At 39.4% G+C, this 20,274-nt stretch overlaps 1 protein-coding gene across 1 annotated transcript in view; it reads left to right on the top strand.

Annotated features, from left to right (window-relative positions):
- Positions 1 to 19,763, top strand: part of LOC103364800 (urea transporter 1) — a 31,110-nt gene extending 11,347 nt beyond the window's left edge. Inside the window, exons 6-8 of the mRNA XM_008292061.1 lie at positions 13,600 to 13,734; positions 15,850 to 15,899; positions 17,156 to 19,763. Coding sequence (XP_008290283.1) covers positions 13,600 to 13,734; positions 15,850 to 15,899; positions 17,156 to 17,338 — 368 coding nt within the window. The 3' untranslated portion in view covers positions 17,339 to 19,763. The remainder of the gene's footprint in view (positions 1 to 13,599; positions 13,735 to 15,849; positions 15,900 to 17,155) is intronic.
- Positions 19,764 to 20,274: the final 511 nt, after the last annotated feature.

Below are 20,274 nucleotides of genomic sequence, written 5' to 3'. Positions count from 1 at the left end.
AATTAGCCAGTTCACCGACACAGCTGGCTCATCCACAAACACAGGCCTGTGGCTGTGTTTGCCTTTTACATCTGATTCTATTTGGAGAGAGTTCAGCTCTGCTTCCGTCTGCAGCTATAAGTTCAATGCAGTGTCCGAACAGCCTTTGTTGTGTGTGTGTGTGTGTGTGTGTGTGTGTGTGTGTGTGTGGTTGTGGCTATGAGTCATACTGTAAAAAAAAAAAAAGCACAGATGAGTTGGAGGGAGACTCGCACAAACCCGTGGTGGCAGTGGCAGGTACACACAGCTGCAGCAAACACAACAGTGTGGCAGGAAGGTAATCAAAGACTTTAACGAGACTGTGAAGGCAGCAGAGCCGAGAGGAGGCAGCACGGCGGCGAAATGCACACGAGCAAGATGCCACGGTCTCCACAAATGCTCTCATCTGTGCATTCTGTCTTTCCTTCTGTCGTCTTTTTTTTTCCCCCCCTTCCTTCTCTACTTCATTGTACAATTCAGATATTTTGCTATTGTGAATGTCCTTTTCTCCAGTTCAGGGTTTTAGTGAAATCAAATCATTAGCAGACTTTGTTATTTGTTGAAAAAGTCAACCATGCTTTTATTTTTCTCACAAGATTGTATCATGTATCCTCCCTGAAATCTAAAATGTGCAGTTAGTCATAGTTAATATACTTCAGCAGAAAGTCTTTTCCAATAAGAATTTACCTCAAGATGTTGCTGTGAGTTGAAAGTCTTGATATAAACCTCTCTGACTGGAAACCCACGAAAATACTAAAACACAAGATTGTATAAAGGTTATTCTTTGAAAAATCAACCCTTGCTTGCAACTTGATCCCCTCAGAATCAGCACTTTAGTATATTTAATGAAAGCATGCAAACGTTTGCCTTCATACTATGAATATTGTCGGAGCTACAAGCCCTTTAAGTTCATAGGGGTGGGTTGAAACTTCACTATTTTAATTTTACGCCATTTTTCTATCGAACAACTTGCAACCAAATCTATTTTACATCCACTCCAGGTGTCACAATCTAAAACCAAAATCTTGTTTTTGTTCAGCAAAATTTTTCTATAGCCAACTTTGAGCATCAATATTATGGGATATATAGTTTCAAAACCTGCAAGCATTGATACTCAGGATTAGTTATCTGTTCTAATAACTAAGTGGGGAAAAAAACATTAAAAGTGCTTTTTGGGTTAATTTCAGGTGTCATTTTACAATGTGGGATGGGTGGTTGATCAAAACAAGCTATAGCAAATGAAAGGTTTAATTTTTACCTACATTTTGATACCAGACTCGTCTTCATGTTTCCTTCTGTGTCAGAATCATGTTCTTACACAGTCATATCTTAACATTTGCATCTTATGGTTTTGACATAGAGAAACAACTCTGGTGTTCTCAAGTTTTAAATAATATTTTTGGACAAATCCCAGAAGACTGGAGTGTTTAGCGTTCGTTTGAGAGTTAATTCTACCGTGATAAAAGTTTTTATTCTGTCAGCTTGTTCTGTCGTCACGTTGCCAGACTGAGAACTACGGTCATGATGTGGAATCTTGGTAGCCAACATTTGTCTTTTCTACAGAGCCAGGAACACGATTGTGCAGGAATTAGCATGATTTTAACTCCATGAGGGAAAAGAATCTCAAATTTTAGTTTTTGCACAGTTTCACTGAATGCAGTCGAGTTAGTGTCGGGAAGTTTCTCTTCAGATTTGCTTGATTTTTAATGGAATGACCCATAATGAAGGCGCAGATGTCGTCTTTTGATGCTGCTCACAAAAGAGACAAAGTAAAGAAAAATAATAAATAGTCAAGTAATATATGAAGGTATTTCCCTGAACTTGTCATTTCAATCTGAGAGCATCACTACTTCACGTATGTTCAGATTCTGTTATTCTTTCCAGCTAAGCCCTGTTGTTTCCCTCAAACAGCTCCTGGTCTCATACGAATCAGCTCAGATTTCGTGGTCTGCACTATATTGCTACACGATCACGCTGCCGTCTGAGTGCGTCTTCTCGTTCTCTAACTGCTTCAAAACTTCTGCTCTCAGATTTGCATGAATTTGGGGAAACAGCCCTGTCAGCATTCCTCAACCAATACAACACCAGCTGTGACATTGACCAATGAAACTACTGTCACTGCCGTCATCACTCTTTTTGAGATTTTCCATGAGAATAACAGAGAAACACCGTCCAGTTTGTCGCTTGTTGCTGACTAACAGTGTCGGCATAATTAAGACTTAAAGGCTTGAAACCTATTAGCATGGATGCATTACCGTGCCACAAACGCGCCTTTGCCAATTAAATCTGAAGAAAGTGAGCTCCATTAAACTAAAATACTCATTGAGCTCTTTGATTTGAGGGAATCATGCTGGTCAGTAACCTGTTGAACTACCCAGTTTTCTCCTGTAGCAACTCAATTAAAAGCCAATGTGTGACAGAACGACTACGACACATAGCTGCTTCAATAAAAAACAACAGTGTAAATATAGACAAAGGTATATGTATTATCTCCAAAAGTTCTACAAGAAAATAAGTGAAGCACATACATAAGGCCTTGATTTAACTGTTCAACGTCATACCTGGCTTTCTGTTGGTTTGCGGTGTTGTTAGATTGAGATCTGGGCACGAGGAGGCTGAAGACACTGAAGCACAGGACATTTTGTGCTGCAACAGTCCATCTGACAAACAGCAGATTGGTTCCCCAGCAGGGGCTGTTTGAGAGCAGGGTTTAGAGGGAAAGCGTTATGAAATCGTAAAAACGAGACAACAATGAAAATGAAAAATAGGGAAATAACTCCAGAGTCATAAAAATAAAACTCTTTTCGTGGGGAAGTGTGGAGGATGGATTCGGTAACGGCTTGAGGAAAGAAGTTGTTTCAAAGTGTGGCGGTAAAGCAGCAGATACTTCTGTATTAGACAGTAATAAGTTGTAGCTGAGCTGGATATTGTCTTTTTGTATCTTTTTGGACTCTGTGCAGACGTTTTGTCTCACGATATCACTGATGATGTGAGCCAAAAAGGTGCAAAAGTTAGCAAGAACTTGGCATGAGAATGGAGCTTTCTTGAGTTTTCTGAAGAGCAACAGTCTTCTTCTTCTTCTTCTTCTTCTTCTTCTTCTTCTTCTTCTTCTTCTTCTTCTTCTTCTATCAATAATCAGCTCTTCAGTTTTGTTGATTTTTAACAGTCGGAAGCTTTCTGTGCACCAGAGCAAGATTGTTGATTTCCTGTTGATATGAATTCCCATCGTGGTTTCAGTGCTGCCTGCACTTTGCAGCAGAGTTCTCTCCATGTCTGGGAGTGCAGCGTGAACCCTGGAGGGCTCCGTCGTCGAGGCTGGAGGAGGTGTTGCTGCCAGTCCAAACTGTCTGGGGCTCTGTTTGTGAGGAAAACCCAACAGCAGAGTGTGGGACTCGAGCTCAGAGTGTAAAGCTTCCTGGGGGAGAATGTACTGAACGCTGAGCTGAAAACAACAAACAGCCCTGTGATGGAGGTGTTGTTGTTTTCAAAGTGTGTCGGGACACAATGTACTGTGAGCAACGAGTGGCACAGACAGTAGAGGCACTAGACATTCAATGGGACAACTTCGTCAACAACATGCCACCAATAACAACAACAAACAACAAACAAATGACAGCAAACAATAATAATGGTGATAGTGATAATAATAATAACAACAATGATAAGAACAACAAGAAAGACAACAAATAATACAAGAACAAGTACAACAAACGTCAATATAATACCAATAACAACCAACAACAAACAAAAACAATAACACATAAACAACAAACCAACAACAGTAACAACAACCAACCAACAATAACATGACTAAAAACAAACAAGAACAACAAACAAACAATAACATGACTAAACACAAACAACAACAACAAACCAACAATAACATGACCAAAAACAAACAACAACAACAAACCAACAATAACATGTCAAAAAAGAAATAACGACAAACCAACAAACGACAACAACAAACAAACAAATGACGCCAACAACAAACAACAATAAACCAAAGAAACAACAACAAAAAGCAATACAACACCACCAACAAACATCAACGATGACAACAAACCAACAAAAGACAACAAGAAACAAACATCAAAAACAACAAACAATACAACAATAAGTAAAAGCAAATGCCAACAAACAGCAACAAACATCAACAAAATAATAACAACAACAACAACAAACTAACGACAACAACAACACCCCGCAGCAGCCCGCAACAACAACACCAGTCATTCCAAGCAGAAGGAGAAAGACGAGAGGCTGAATTGGGTAAACAGAGTTAAACATGGTGTAACAAGGTTTACAACATAAATCAATATAACAACACCAGATACAATAATAAAAGAACAAAACATGCTACATCCAAGTAAGTAAAGAGAACAAGTGGAATAAACAAGCATGGTGGGTAAAACCACAAAGACAAGACTAGAAGTGATAATAATAATAACAATATGGGCAGAATCTGAACTCTTTGTGTACTTGGACGCATCTTCTGGTGAACCTGCTTCCCTGAAAAAATGTAAACAGTCGCCCACGCATGGAAAAATTAAGCTGCAGCGCACAGTGAGGGAGTTAAGAGTGTGAATAAGTGCTACTAGGTCAAATACAAAACTTAATCCTGCTTGACAGATAACCAGAGAGGAAAAGAAGGATCAGTGTCAGGAGACAAAGAAGAAAATGTCAGACGGAGATAAGAGGGAGAAAAGGGATAAAGTGAGCGAAAGAGGGAAAAGAAGGACCAGAGAGAGAAGCAACAAGAGAGGAATGTGCTCAGAGATGCAGCATAGAAGCAAACGAGGAAAACCCGAAATGATCAAGAGATCTGAGCTGAATGTGTGTGTGTGGATTGACACTGAAGACACAGTGTGCTCCTGGCTCCGTCTTTAGTCCTCTGTCTTACCTCCCCACGACGAACAGCCCGTTTTCTTCTGTCAACTTCTTCTCCATCTACTTTTAATCCTTTCATCTTATCAACTTTGAAAACTCATCTCATCCCTCTTTTCACTTGCATCGTTCTCTCCAGTGCGTCTCTGCATTCGTTCTCCTTCAACTCTGAGTGTAGAGATGATTCAGGAAAGAAAAGATGAGAGTTTATGAGTGTGTGATGTCGTCACCAACCTCATTGATAACTGACAGGAACTGATAATTGATCACTAATCCCAGACTCAACCAGCATCTGCCCAATCACAGCTTAGCAACTGTAACCAGGCACTGCAAACCTTCATGTGCACGGAGCTGTGAAAGAGAAATACCTGCTCTGTGTCGGGAGATGTTTGAAGGTGGTGTCTTTGTAATCATCAACAAAAAAAAAAGTGGAGAGAATTAGAATGAGTGGCTTCTTTAGGCCTGGACATTGAAGACTGAATGTTTTATGAAGAGCCTCAGATCAACATTTTTATTTTCTCTTTTATGTGTTTTAATTTAACAAAAGAAAGAATAAATAAGTAATCCTTTTTAGTCTTTTTTTATCTTAAATTTTTTTAAAACCCTAGATCTATTTATCTGTCATTGCGATCATGCCTTAAAGACCTTGAAATAATATAATACAGTTGATCAAAAACCTGTTTTTTAAAGTGTTTAATAGAGATTTTTAAAGGTGTAGCTGCAGCAGTTACACTATTGTGTGTGTGTGTGTGTGGCTGTTTTACTTAATCATCTATAAAAATGACCTCTATGGACGAAAGTAATAAACAAAACATGACAACAGGTTGCCAAGTACCAATGTACACATTTTATTTTTTTACTGTTAGGTACTCCAATTAGATGAGCTATCATTAGGCTGTTGACAGAATATACTATGTTTTTACCAGTAACACAGGCAGCAGCTTTACTCTGATTAGCATTTATTTTATGTATTATATTATGTGACTTTATAGGCGAATGTTCAACCAATTAGTCAACCAATTTACTATTGAATAAAATTGATGAAAACAAGTATTTCTAAGGCACATCTTCTCTCATGATTATAGTAATAATAGTAAATATGATAGTAAATCATCAGAAATAAGAACAATTTCAAGGCACACGACTGGTCTAGGTGGTCTGTCCTCGCTGTAAAACTACTGTAGAACCATGGAAAGAAATACTGTCTTCATTTTACTCTGAAATAACATGAAAATGATGCAGTAATTATTCTATTATATGTTTTCTTTCTTCATAAAGCAGGACCTGCTAACTAGCTAAACATATGGAGTTGCTTCCAAATGTAAGTACACGTTATTTTCATACCTCCATCATTATTTAGGATTAAAGGTTGTGTTCTGGAAAGACTTAATCAGGATTGAAAGCTCAGTTGTGTACAAGCCAACAGGCTAGTGTACCAGAAATTTAAAATAACTACATATATATTTTCAACACTGTAAAAAATGATGTTTTTCTAAACATTTTTAATTGTAATTTTTTTCTTTAACAGTTTGCTGTTATTTTGCAGTTTCCCTGTTAAATGAGAGATAATAACTTGTAAAATCTCAGAAAAAAAGTGTTAATTTACTTAATGTTCATTGTAAAACATATGGTCAAAACTGTAAATAATGTTCACATCAAAAATCTGTATTTTCAGTAATGAATTGTTTTAAAAGGTTTAACTGTAAAATTCCACCATTTTACTGCTTTTAACTAAACCAAATATGTAATTATTTTACAGATGCATGTCATTGGTTGAAAGAAAAATTATTTATATTCAGGATAAATCTTGACACAAAACCATCATTTACAGATTTTCCCTATTTTGGTAAATTATTGATCATAACTAACAAAATCAGCAAGGTTGCCAGATTTTTGCTGTAATTTTTAACCGTATTTTACTGTTTTAATATGTATATGTTCTGACACCTTTGCTGCCAGATTTTGACAGTTCGTTCTAATTATTTTGCAATCCTCTAATTAGTTTCTTAAATAGAAAATATGAACATCAGTTCTAACCGGTGGTTTTGCTTGCCCAAGAATGTTTTTTGAAAGTAGGAATTTAAACCATCCAGGGGATTTGTAAGAACAAAAAAATACTTTTTAAATACATTTTTATTCATTTTAATACCAAGGTTAATTAGTATAACCTTCATTTCTTGTGGGTAATTTTCTCCAGACTCTCTGGGATGTGGGCGATAAAGCGAGCCACAGTTTGAATAGTCTTTAACAAACAGCAGCACTGCACACATTCACATCTGTCCCACTGTAAACAATGGCAGGTGGGAGCAGAAATTACTCTCAGCCAAGTAGTCAAACGTTACACACTTCAAATAAATTAATGCTTCAACTGGTAAGAAAACATGTAATGATGCGTGAAGCACAATAGTGCAAAGTCTAAAAATAATAATGCTTCACTGAATGATCTGCTGTTTGTGTTCGTATCTTCTGCTCACAAAGTCATTTATGTGTTGACTCTATAAATTATAGGCCTGCTTTTGTTGACTTACGTATGAAATCAGTGACCCACACATTCAAAACTGACCGTGGTTTTTAAGACCAAAGCTGTTAGCAGATGTTTGCAGGTGGAACCGCTGCAGCTCTCTCGGACTAACAGCCTCATTACCTCCTAATGTCCACTTTGTTGGAGCCGGAAGAAGCAGGAATGACAGAGAGACAGTGGCTCGGATCAGACCGAGAGAGGAGAGACACACGAAGCCATATTTAGAGCTGTCACTCACGGCGCTGTGGTGTTAAATATTCCCACGAGGGGCTTCCGGAGGAGGAGATCAGGGGCTGTATGTAGGCCAGAGCCTCTCCATCTCCCACTGCATTCATGTTATAGGAGAGTAATTGAGCAACGCTGGTCGGGGAAATCACACATAAAAGGTGTCTTCCTGGAAGGGTGTGCTGTTTGTGGTTTGCAGATCAAGAGGAGAAACGAAAGGAAGACAAAGCAGCTTTGTTTTTCATGGAGGATATTGATTTATGGCTTGTGCTACATGGTGATTTTGCAACTAATAGGCATACTTGCGCCGTCTCTACTTGAGGCAGAGCAGCATGATAATGGCTAACACCCACTTTTTGCGATTTTCTTTTCACTATTGGCAGTTATTTTCAAAACTGTACACTAATGGCCTTGAGTCAGACCTATGGGTGTTACATAAGGGGCCTTGAGAAGAGCAGCACACAGTCTGGAGCATGAATGAAATATTGAGTGTAAAGGACTGAGCTGAACAATTTCAAACATCTCTTTAGAAAATGGATTATTCTGGTGGCACTCAAGATGGATTCCTTTGGTTAATGGCATTCTCCTCACTTTTCATGGTTTGTGTTTAGAGCTAATTAGCAATTGTTAGCAACCAGTTCTTTTCCTGATCATCTGTGTGACTGATGCAGAGGGCGTGTGTCATATCTGTTGAGCTGTACAGTAGTAATGCCACTGAATGGAGCCGTGCAGTCGGGGGGGAAAAAATGTATGCATTGTGTTGCCATGGGAACCTACATGCATTCAGTTTGTGATGCATAATTTTATGCTTGGTCCCGATTTGCTGCCAAGTTCATTTTACTCTGCAGCCAGTAGAACACAGATTAGAAAACTGATTAGTCTGCCAGTATTTATCACACATAATATTCAATTAGTAACATTATTTTCTCTTTGATTAAGCCAAGTGATCTCCATGCATCCTTCATTATGGATCAGTATGAGACCTAAATGCGCCTCATCAATATCATGTTTGACTAAATGAAGTTTTAAGACCTCTAATGTGCAGCGTTAAGGGCAGCTGCCTTGAGAGTGCACTTAATGGTAAAATAGATGTATTCACTTACACTAGGGATGTTAATGAATGATGGTTTAATCGATCCATTGCTAGTAAGTAGTACTGTAAGTTGTTTTTAAACAGAATCACTCAATAAGGCAGAAGACATGCATGTCAGAAAATGTATTGTGGCTTAATTGTAGTACCTGGTTGTGCCACCAGATGGAGACGGTTACTGGTTAATGCTGTAGCGACCAGAGGAGATCGTCACTTGGACTATGTTAGCGAGAACTGATGAAATGTAGTTCCTACCAAAGGATCGTCACCTTGTCGCGGTCGGTGGGCTTGTGTGTCCCAGTGAGCCTTAGAGCTATGCTGGCAGGAGGTTCGTCTCCTGGTAGGGCCACCCATGCCAGACAGGTGAAAGGGTAGAGGCCTGACGAGGCGTGTTCCACTGGTCCTCCAGGTTGGGGGTTGAACAGAGGACTAACAATCATGTTCTGTAAAAACACTTCTGTTATGGAAACAGCAAAAGAGGAACCTTTGTTGCTGCCCTACATGGCTGATGGCATTCATGAGCATAATGATGATGATGATGATGAAAAGTAGCTAGCAAAATGCCACCATGACAAAGACTTCTGTGAAAGTCAGTGGTCTCTTGCCAAAGCTCACAAATTCAACATGTGCTTAGGTGTACTTGGACAGCATTGTTTTTGCACAATAGCCCAATATATAACTAAGCTGTTGTAGTGGCCTATGTTGATTAGCAAATGAAATAATGCCCTCGGTACCCAATTTGTGTTCTTAATTAACAGATTATTGAATAACAGCGTTGTCGGTTATCGATTAAAAAATTCTTTAAAATTTTCCTCCTGTCTTATACCATTATACCAACATTTTGCATCATTTGCAGGAATAGCATTTTTACCAGCATCATTTTTTAAAATATTATTCACAGCGCTGAGTTACAACAACCTGTTACCCTGAACATTGTGTGGAAGAAGAGTTAAATGATGCATCAAATGCCTTCTTTTATGGGAGCGTGCAGAGATTCAGATGATGAAAACCCAGGTTAACAAAGAAAGTTGATGGCTTTCATTGTCATACCTTTTTAGGTTTTGTCAAACCACCTTATGCAAAAAAAAAAATAACCTGCCCTGTCGGTGCTCATGTAGCGATTGTGCCACTGCATAATAGTGCAGAGAAGAACTGTTTTGGTGGAACTTTTGCACTCAGTAGGTCAATTCATTGCTTTCTTGCAGTGTGTAGGTAGTGACTCAGAGGTTTTTGTTATTTTCTGTAGCGAAAGAGACTTTGAAAACGGTAACACATAGCTAGCTAAAGGTACTTATACCCGCAGTCTACATGTGGTGAATCAGACTACTACCATTCTGTATTGGAGGTTAAAAAGAGGTTTTACACTGAACAAATTTAAATAACTTAACAAACCTAATTTTAAAATTTATGGAAATAGGCCTGTACACTTCAGAAATGAGGTTCTTCATTGGACAAATGTTGATGGAAGCAGAGACTAACCACATAGTAGTAAATCACCCCACAGACCAACAGTTCCCTCTACAACTCATGCTGCTGATACCTGGACAGTGTTAACAAATGAGCCCCCATAGCGAGCAATCCATTTAGCCGCATCCACAAACAGTTTTCCCCCTCAAAGGCATCCGAGGACACAATGATGGATTCACCAGCTGTACGGAGAGCAGAGGCTGAAAATGCAAAGTTCGCCCGATTGCCCGCTAACAATGGGAAACAAAGCGTTATACATGCAGTTCATTTTCGCGGTTCGTTCCACTGTTCTCTGTTCTAGTCTGATCCCAGTTGATGCAGGCAGGTGGAGAGCAGAGGAGACATATTGGGTTTGATATGATAAGAGCACTCTGACTCATTCTATTAGCACAGACAACATCACGCTGGGAGTGACTTGCACACATGCTGTAGACACACAAAAAGAGGGACAGCGTAGAAAAACAGTAAAAATCTGACCATCCTCTGCGGCCTTCCTCCCACATTGCCATTAGTCTTTAATGACACTCTTATGTGGGGAGGCAAACAAAAGAGGGGCGTGTGATGAAGGAAACGAGGAAGGGAGGAAGAAAAAGGAAAGGATGGAGAGGGAGGATGAAAAAGAGGCTAGCTTTTAAAGGAAAACAAACTGTGAGAAGAAAAGGGGAGTGGATGGTGGAGTCGTCCAGAGTGAGGAGGCAGTACAGGGGTGTGGTCAGTCTGCTTCAGAACCAGACTGCTAAGCTGCAGCTCCCACTGCCTGGTAATGAGGAAATCAATCACCGAGCTGCCCGAGGGTTATTTATCTCTAGAGGCGCTCTCACATTTTACAAGTCTCTGAAAAATCCTAATACAGGAATGATGTAGTGTGGCGCAGCTGCGACAACAACTCACATTTGTGCATCGTTCTAGCTTTAGTCAGTGCAAACGGGCCATCCAGGGTAGCGCACGTGCGTCTAAATAATACATAACGGGTAGAGGGTCGCTCCTGTGCAGAGCCAGACAGCTTTCAGTAATTTTTTATAATGTTACTCTTACTCGGGGAGGTAAAAATACACCGTTTCTCTGCAGGGTTCATGCTCTCACTAGCACAAGGAGTGTATCAGTGAAACACATCATTATTTTTTTTTCCTCGGCAGCACAGTGGGCCCCCTCAGTGGAGTCTTGCTTTAGTGTTCAGCAACATTTTCCATGAATTATCCGTGCTGTCTGGTGCACAGATGTCCTATCTTAGGTTTGTAGTGTGCGATTTTTGTGGACACTGGTGGCAGGAAGGGAGGCTGGTTCGTCCGTCAACTATCTCTACAACATCTGGATGGACCGTTCTGATTTTTATACACATTTATCATCCAGATAATGTACCCTAACAGCTTTGGTATTCTCCTGACATTTCCTGGAGTTTCATCATGAAGCACACATTTGTTGTTTTGTGACGGATTGCTATGAAAGTTGCTGCTGACACTCATGCCCCCCATCCGCCTCCCCTCCCTCAGGATGAATATTAATCATTCTGCTGGTGCCGCGACTATTTATCCGCAACCTACGTCAGGACACGATTTTAATTCGTCCGATATTTTGATTCACGACCGAACGACATGTTAATTAGCGAACAGTGGCGCGCTGCTGATGTAGTTTCATTAAAAGGTGGTTTTGTGTTGTTTACGTAAATGAGGGGGTGAACGTGAAGCCGACGCCGGCAGAAAAACAAGGTCATTTCAAATTGAGTCAGAGTTTGTGAATATCAGGTTAAAACTCTGGTTTTTAACTCCAAAGGTTAAACTCTGGTGCTGCCAGATTTGTTCTTTAACCCTGTGAGGCCCCACAAAATTGCAAAATTACATTAATCACTTTTATCTGATGTAAAAATAAAAAAAATCAGTACATTTTTCTTTTTATAGTCTATTGTTTAGGTGCACAATGCTACTACATAGCATGTGTGTTTACTGTATATGTCTGGCAGTCATCCATGAACTAACACAACCTGCAAACTGTGCTTCATCTTTTTGTTTTATTGGGTAAGATTCAAGTAAAATTACTTTTTTTTTTTTGCACATGACAATTAGAATGTCTACAATATTCAGATATTGTGGAAAACATCCATCAGTTTAGCTTTGGAGCTTGTTATGGGCGAGGATGGGATTCCAAATAGCATGTGCCCCTGATTCATTATATGGGGATGCTGCCCCTCTGTAGTGATTCACTTTGTCTGTATTAAAAAATGTGAGTTTAGACCAGATTTGAAGAAATTTAATGAATGCCTTGTGGTTGCAGCGCTCGCTGAATTAAATTTGTTGCCCTTTGCGGCTAAGCCCGTGCTCTTTGTGACCTCGTTCTGATTTTGTTGTTAATCTTCCTCACGTGTGGGTTGAGAGCCGAGGTGCAGCAGAGAAAATGTCAATGCTCCGAGCCTTGCTGAGATGTATCTGGGTCAGCGTGCCCCCCCTCCCTGTACGGTCTGCTTTTAGTTTCAGCATCACAGTTTGTCTCGTATGGACGTGAGTCAGAGGTGAGGCAGCGACCTGGTGTTCATCCACTGTCCTCTATCCACCAATACTCTGCACCACAAAGAGCCTGGATGAACAAAAGCTGTTATTGTGGATTTAAAAGTCAATTATTGCACTTAAGGAAACCTAAAAGTAATATTTTGCCAATAAAAGCAGCATATGTGTTGCTAATTAAATGATTTAAAAGTCTCTCTTGTGTGGTTGATCTCCATGAAAGCTTGTGTCTCCTCTTCTACTGTCTCATTGCAGTGAAAGACATAAAAGTCAAACCGTATATTTTGTAGTGCATCTGCAGCTCAAAGAAGAGGAGACGGGCAGCTTCTTCGTCAGCACTTCCCACTGGCCCGGCTCCACTCACCACCACACAGCGAGCAGCTGAACACAGATGGTTCATTCCAACCGGAAAAAAATCTCAAATGCAAGAGACAAAGTGGACAAATTAGGAATGGTTTCCTTAGTGATGCATCATATCCTGTAAACACTGTTACACAAGAGTGCAAAGTCATGACTGCTATTGTCAGACCTTTAGTTCAATGATGCAGGTGAAAATCCTCCACGCTGGAACAGTTATTCTCATCTTTCTTCTTTGTTGTCTTGAAGCTATAGCCAAAGGGAAAAAAAATCAGGAATTTCCTTATTAGGTTACACGCAAATTAAATATTGCACTGAAGGCAAACAAACAACAGCGTGTGTCTGGCGCCACCACATGGATGAGCTCAGTACTGCCGATTGAGCGAGACATAATTAAGACCTGTGTGTTGTTGCTGTTGTGTGTTTCTGCTCGTCTTGTTCCCAGATCTGCCAGCAGCTGTGACTCATTGGTTTTTGTAATCAGACTTGTAAAGATTTAGCTCTCACCCTGTGTGTGTGTGTGTGTGTGTGTGTGTCAGGTTTATCCATGGCTGTGCGTCATGAGTCTCTGTACTCTGGTCTGTCGGGGTTTAATGGAGCACTGGGCTGCATGGCCGTCGGAGGACTCTTCTTCACCTTCAACTGGAGGACCCACCTCTTAGCCATCGCTAGCGGTGACACAAATACACACCAACGCACTTACACACTGTTGTCACCGATTGTTGAGTGTATAACGACTGTGTTATGTGACATTACAGATCTACAAACACACAGCACCCCAGTATAATGCTAATATAGCAACTATAATAGTTTTTAAAAGACCCGCATGTGCAAAATTTGTGTTAATCTTACTTTAATTTTACCGGAATAATCAAACAAATAGAAATAAATCCTAATCTTTTTGCTCTTGTCATTGCTATTCTCCTTTCTGCCACCAGAGGGCGACAAAACATGTTATTTTATTTTGTTCTATGGTTTATATGTGAGCCTTCTCATTGCCTCTGTCCATGGTGCTGAAGCTTTCTAATGCAATGGAAAGTAGGTTAAAAACTTGGCAAACAAAATAAAAGCAGAATACCCAGAAGGCGACATAGCAACAGTCAAGATAAAGTTATCTGTTAATGAATGCAAACAAAAGTAATAAAAACCCTCATAAGCAGTAGAACACATGATAAGCAAGCCTATATAAAGGAGTTATAAGGAAAGATTCTGTGAGCTTTAGTTTCTCAGGCAGGTCCATCCAAAGCTGAGAAGCACTTTAGATCCGAGTGTAGATTTTAGAACAGTCACAAAGGCCCTACATAAGGATCTAAGGCTGCAAGTTGGCTCATACTGTGTTAACAGTTCATTTTTGATATATAGATTGGAGTCCAGACCCAGAAGTGCTTTAAAAGTGATCAATAAAATGTGTAAATCCATTCTAAAATGAGCCATGTTTGTTGTGATGTGATGCTGTTTTGCTAAAAGCAAAGAAGGAGGAAGTTATAGCAGTCGAGCCTGGAGAAAAGAAATGTGTGAAAGACTTTTTGCAGGTCAGAATGTAGGAGCACTGGATTAGTTCTGGAAATGGTTTTTAACTAAAGGCAGTAGGACCGGAGAACTTTTTAAATCTGTGGTTCAAAGGTTAGCTCTGACTCAAATAGTGCTCCCAGATTTTGTGTAACAAGGTTTCAAGGCTGCTCTCAGTGAGACTGGCACAGTTTGGGGGGAATAAACATTTTCTTGACTGATTGATTTCATGAAAATTGTGCAAGTCTGAAACAGGAGCGAGGCTTCTTTGCTCATCAGGTCACGGGGGGAAGGTATTTTTGCGTTGTCTGCATAGCAATGAAAAGAAACGTGCAATCATTTGGCAGAGTGGAAGCATAAAAAGAAAATAACTGGACCTGACATTGAACCTTGCGGTACCTCAGGTTAATGTAAGCTGCAGAGTGATTTCTCTATAGTGGCTGAACAGATTAAACCCTGAGTGTATTTTTCACCTTCTGGGCTCTTCTTTTGTTAAGTTGTACCATTGGACCTGTGATTTTTTTTTTTTCAGAAATTCACTGGAGCCAAACAAACAAGGCTGACATTCTTGATTCTTAAGCAGTTAAACCCAGATACTGTACATAGGACTCTGTCGTGTCACCTGCTTGTGCTGTGACGTTATGCAGTTTGTCCTTTGACTCATCAGGATGTCAGTTTCTGCTCTCAGTGAATCATGAAGTCATTCTTCTGCTAAATGCACCAGATGCTGAATCGTACCTTCTGAAGGAGAGAATGAAAAACAAGGCAGCATGAATGACCACAGATGGAAACTTTAACAATAATGAGTACATGCAAAACAGCTTATTCAGCCTTTATTGTTTCTTTACACATTTCCTCTTTGCTGTCATGAGTCCAGTTATCCCCTCCTCTATCTTTATCCCTCTAATTATCGAAACCAATTCCCAACCATTTTACAAGCCTCTATATTTGTCTTAAATGGCTGTGATTAAATAGAAATGCTGTCATTCTGTCCATCTAAAGCTTGATTTAATCGCCCTATTTGGTCTGGCTTTCCCTCCTACCTCTGCATCCACTCGTGGGTGCAGCTGGAGCACCACGGACACGAGCGCTGACCAGTTTGGCAGCGAGCTAATCTGCTCACATTAGGTAAATTGGTCTTAATTGAAGCTTTCAGAGTGCGTCGACTATCAGGGTTAAGTGCAGCCAGCTGCCTCCGTACAGTTTTGCGCATCAGCAACCTGGAGCGAGCGAATGCGTGGAGAATAAATGTCGTCTAATATTTCCTCTTCTGCCCGCAGCCTTCCTCTCCGCGTACGCTGACATCGCTCTGAGCAATCTGATGGGAACTGTAAGTACACAAAGGAGCTATTACCCTGCTTTTCGTGCCCAGGCTGATTCCATTTGAGCTCTTTCTGTGTTTTGTAGAATGGCATTGTGGCAGAACAATAGACGACTTCCAACAGGTGGGAAGTAGAAATGTTAGGGAGCGATGAAACAAGCGCTGTAGCTACTCCCATATTAGTTTGAGTTTTATACATTTTCACACAAAAAAGTTTTATCTGTTTTATTTGGATTAGTGTTTCCTGCAGCACTATAGATTTTTCAATGATAGTTTTTAATCATTTACTCTTATCTTGGTTCATTCGTCTTGGTTCATGCATGTATGGCAGTGTTAAGCAAGTGTTTGTGTCTGAATTCAAAGAACAGATAGCAGGCCTGTGGTTGAAATTCTGCCATGGTTTGGAAAAATACCAAGCTTGACAGGAAGTCATTGTTAAGTTTTGTTTAATTGCTTTTATCAGTAGCTGTGAAGTACTTATGATATTGTGTAGTACATCAGTTGTTAGGCTGGCTTAAAAGTAATCTGATCATGTCACATGTTCTCTTCACCATCCTTGCTTTCATGTAGGCAGTTCCTTTATTCTGGTCCATACCTCAAAGCTCCAGTGGCAGAGGAAATATTTAGATCCTGAAGTAAATGTAGCAACAGTACAGCTTAAAATTCTCTGTTGCAAGTGACAATCATGCAATCAAAACTGTATTTAAGTAAAAATACAAAATATATTTAAAAACAAAAGTCTATCAGACTATATCAGTATGTACATAAAGTACCTCAATGAAACTTTCTCATAATTCAGAATCATATTATGTTTTTGGAATATAATCCCTGATGCTATATTGAGGACGTCACATGAATCTTGCAGCTGGAGCTAATTTCAGTTACTTTATTTACTGCTGAGAAGCTTAATTTCCAATGACATTGCTTCATTTATTTATTAATAATTAGAATCTGTTAAACAACTAATAAGTAAAGCTTTACAATAAATGCAGTGTCCAGTGTTTGCCTCTAAGACGTAGTGGATAGAAGTCGAAAGTAGCAGAGCAGGAAAATAGTCTAATTCCAAACAAGTATCTTTATAGAAAAGTCACAATAAAAAATGTTGTCAAGCTGAAACAAATAGTTAAAAATCTAAAAAAAAGTTAATTAAGGGCTTTTCTTCCAGCGTGAGTGAACCTGCTTCCCAGAGATCCATCACATATCTACTTTAACATCCTGTCTTGCTTCACCTTTATCAATTATTAAAGCTCCTCTCTCTCTTCCAGGTGGGTCTCCCAGCATGCAGTTGGGCAGCTACTCTGACAGCCACACTGATGTTGCTGTTGACCGGCAGCTTAGCAGCGTACCGCCTCCCGATTGGCCAAGTGATGGCGCCTGAACGCAACCTGCGCTCCCGCAGCCAATGGGAAGCCGGGAACACAACAGACAGGGAGAGCACAGACGTGTAGCGCAGCCACAGAGTACTGCATCAGTACTTATATTTCTAATTCAGGTAGACTGGACCAGACACCATAGAGTTAAGCCTAAATTATTCACACCAAATGTTGATTTATCGTAAATTTCCTTTTTGACCAATAGGCTTCGTATGGCTGGAAATGACTTAAACACGTGATAAAGATGGTAGGACATTGTGTCTCACATTTTCCTCCAGAATCTTACCTTCGTCCTTTTTTCCTCATGATACTGTTTACTCTCACAACGCTGCCTTGTTCATCGGATGAGAAACACCCCCAGAGCATCACATTCCCATCAACATGTTTGACTGTGAGGATAACGTTCTGAGCGTTGTATGCTTCTCCTTTGTTTCAGCAAACTAAAGCCACGTCCCTACATCCTAACAACTCCATTTTCACTTCATCCAAACACAGAACTGATGACCAAAAGCTTTCTTCTCTGTCCAGGTGAGCTTTTTTGTGCCCGTTTTGGAGAATTGGAGTCCTCCTTAGTTTGCGTCAAGTGTTGTTTTAAGATGTTGGAGACATCAGAATGACCTTGGTGGTGATCCTTGGATTCTTCTTGGCCTTTCTTACGACCATTCTTGCCAATGCAGGGGTCACATCTGCCCCATAACCTTTGCGATTTTTTTTTTACTTTGTCGAACTTCTTTTGATTATTCTCTGCCCTGCAGCCACTAAAAACACTTGAAAATGACTTTATAGCCTTTTCCACTCTTGTGAGCAGCCACAATGTACAACTCTGTCTGAAAGACTGACCCTAATAACAAGTTCACTGAGCTCTCTGGTTTAACCACGACTTGCAAATCAACTGACTAGAGAACTGCTGCATCAGCTGCTCTCAATATGTAGTGTTTTAAAATGGTAAAAACATATCAGGACTGTTTGGAATGGTATAGAAGCTGCAATTTAGGAAAAAAACTGCAAATTTCAAAGCATATGAATAATTTAAAACATGGTTAGTTTAGCAAAAATGTGGGAAAAAAGACACAAAAAGTTAAATTTTGTTATCAAAATCAGATTTTGCCACTTTTTTATACAGTTTCCAGCCAAAAGACATATTAGTCGAATAAAAATTCACTATAAATCATCATTTTGTATGAATAATTTGGGATTAACTGTGCATTTTTATTACCAACATTTGTGTATATTTTTTGATTAAACACTCATATTTAACCTACAGATGACTGTGAATAAGTTTATACACTTTGAGGGAGACGAGACTTCCTGTTTTGTCAATTAACTTTTTAATTTTTTTTATATAAGCCTTTGTATTCTAATATAACTCTTTCTATTAAATGTGCTGTTTTATTCCAAATTTGAACCCCCCGTATCAGTTTCTCCTCATCATGACTCATACAATTACAAAAAAAATAAATAAATAAAACACACTTAAAGGGAAAGAAAACTTCTTTTAATAAGCATGAAAATCAACAAGTCAGTTCAATAAAATCATTGTTTTTAAAATGCCGTCTTTTTTCTTTTTTTTTTTAAATGACAGTTTTACTGTTATTGTCAATAAAAACACAGACTGAATTCTACAGTAATTCTTTTTTCTTTTTTTTTTTAACTCCTCCGCCGCCCTGCATAGACAGACTACATCCACTGGAACTCATTGTAAACAGACTGTACATGGAACTCAATGCAGGCAGACAGTGAGACAGGTGACGTGTTTATGAAATGGACTGGAGTGGTCAGCTGCTTAAGCCTGAAGTTTAAAGGCAACTGTTGTTATTATTATTATTATTATTATTATTATTATTATTGTCATGATTGCTGCTGTTACAGATTCTCTTAAATGAAAACGCCACGCTTCTTCAGACTTTTTTTTCACAGTGCTTCACGTTGCCTGTGTCGAGTTTTCACGTGTATTCCCCCGTCATCCATCCCCAAACATGCCTACATTCACACACAACTTCTTAAATTAGAGTGTCAAAAATACCAAAAAACAAAACGCACAAGTCCGTAACGGGTGACGGCTCTCTGCGACGAACAATTACATCTTTTCTACATTTTTCTTTACGTCATGCATTTCTATTATAGTGCTTTATTGTTGTCTACACGATTTCCAGCTCTGGGACTAAATTCTTTTATCATGAAGTACCTCACGGACGACGGTGATGAGGTTGGTAACAAGAGGAAACATACAAAAAGTGCCTTTCAGTCTGTGATTGATCCGAGCGTCGATGTAAAAAAAGAAACTCAAAAGTAGAAATATAAATAGTTGCAGTAGTTGTGTCCTTCTAAGCTGCATTACAAAAAGAAAAATGAACATTCATAGTTGTACATACTTTCAGTTGAAGGTTTGATTGTGAGTGCCGTTGTGCTTCTTTTTTATTTTTTTTTTGTTTGTTTTAGCATGATTGTGTGTGTGAATGCTTGTGTTCATTATGGTTCAGAATAAAGGCAGAATGACACAGCTGTCTTAGTTTGTGTATTTGGCACACACTCACACATGCACACACCACACGCAAAGTACACACACACACACACACACACACACCGGCGTGTTCACCGGTTACAGTTTCCGCTGTGTAAATGGTGTGAAATGAGGGAGAGGTATCTGTTTTATCCGATTGAACCGAGTGTAAACTTAAGTGTGTGTATGTGTAGTTGTTTTTTTTGTATTTTTTTTTTTTGTTTTTCTGATGAATTTTAGCATGCATTTGCATTTTCTTATTATGTCCCTAAGTTTTTATAGCTATAATGGCAGAGAAAAAGGCCAAAAAACAAATTTAAAAAAGTCAATTTACGCTGCCATGTTAGAGCATGCCGTTAAAATCATACTTGTTTGTGTCCTTGTCAGTATACATGTAACCCTACTCTGTGGACCATGTTTTGTTCTTCATGCATGTAAACATTCATCTATACTAAGCGAGTGTAAACAAGTGACGCCTCGCCTGGGTCCGGCCTGGTGTTAGCAGACCAAC

This window comes from Stegastes partitus, unplaced genomic scaffold (genome assembly GCF_000690725.1).
Source record: "Stegastes partitus isolate 25-593 unplaced genomic scaffold, Stegastes_partitus-1.0.2 Scaffold781, whole genome shotgun sequence".
Classification (NCBI taxonomy): domain Eukaryota; kingdom Metazoa; phylum Chordata; class Actinopteri; family Pomacentridae; genus Stegastes; species Stegastes partitus.
Note: the sequence above shows the minus strand (reverse complement) of the source record. Positions and strands in the feature narration are given on the sequence as shown.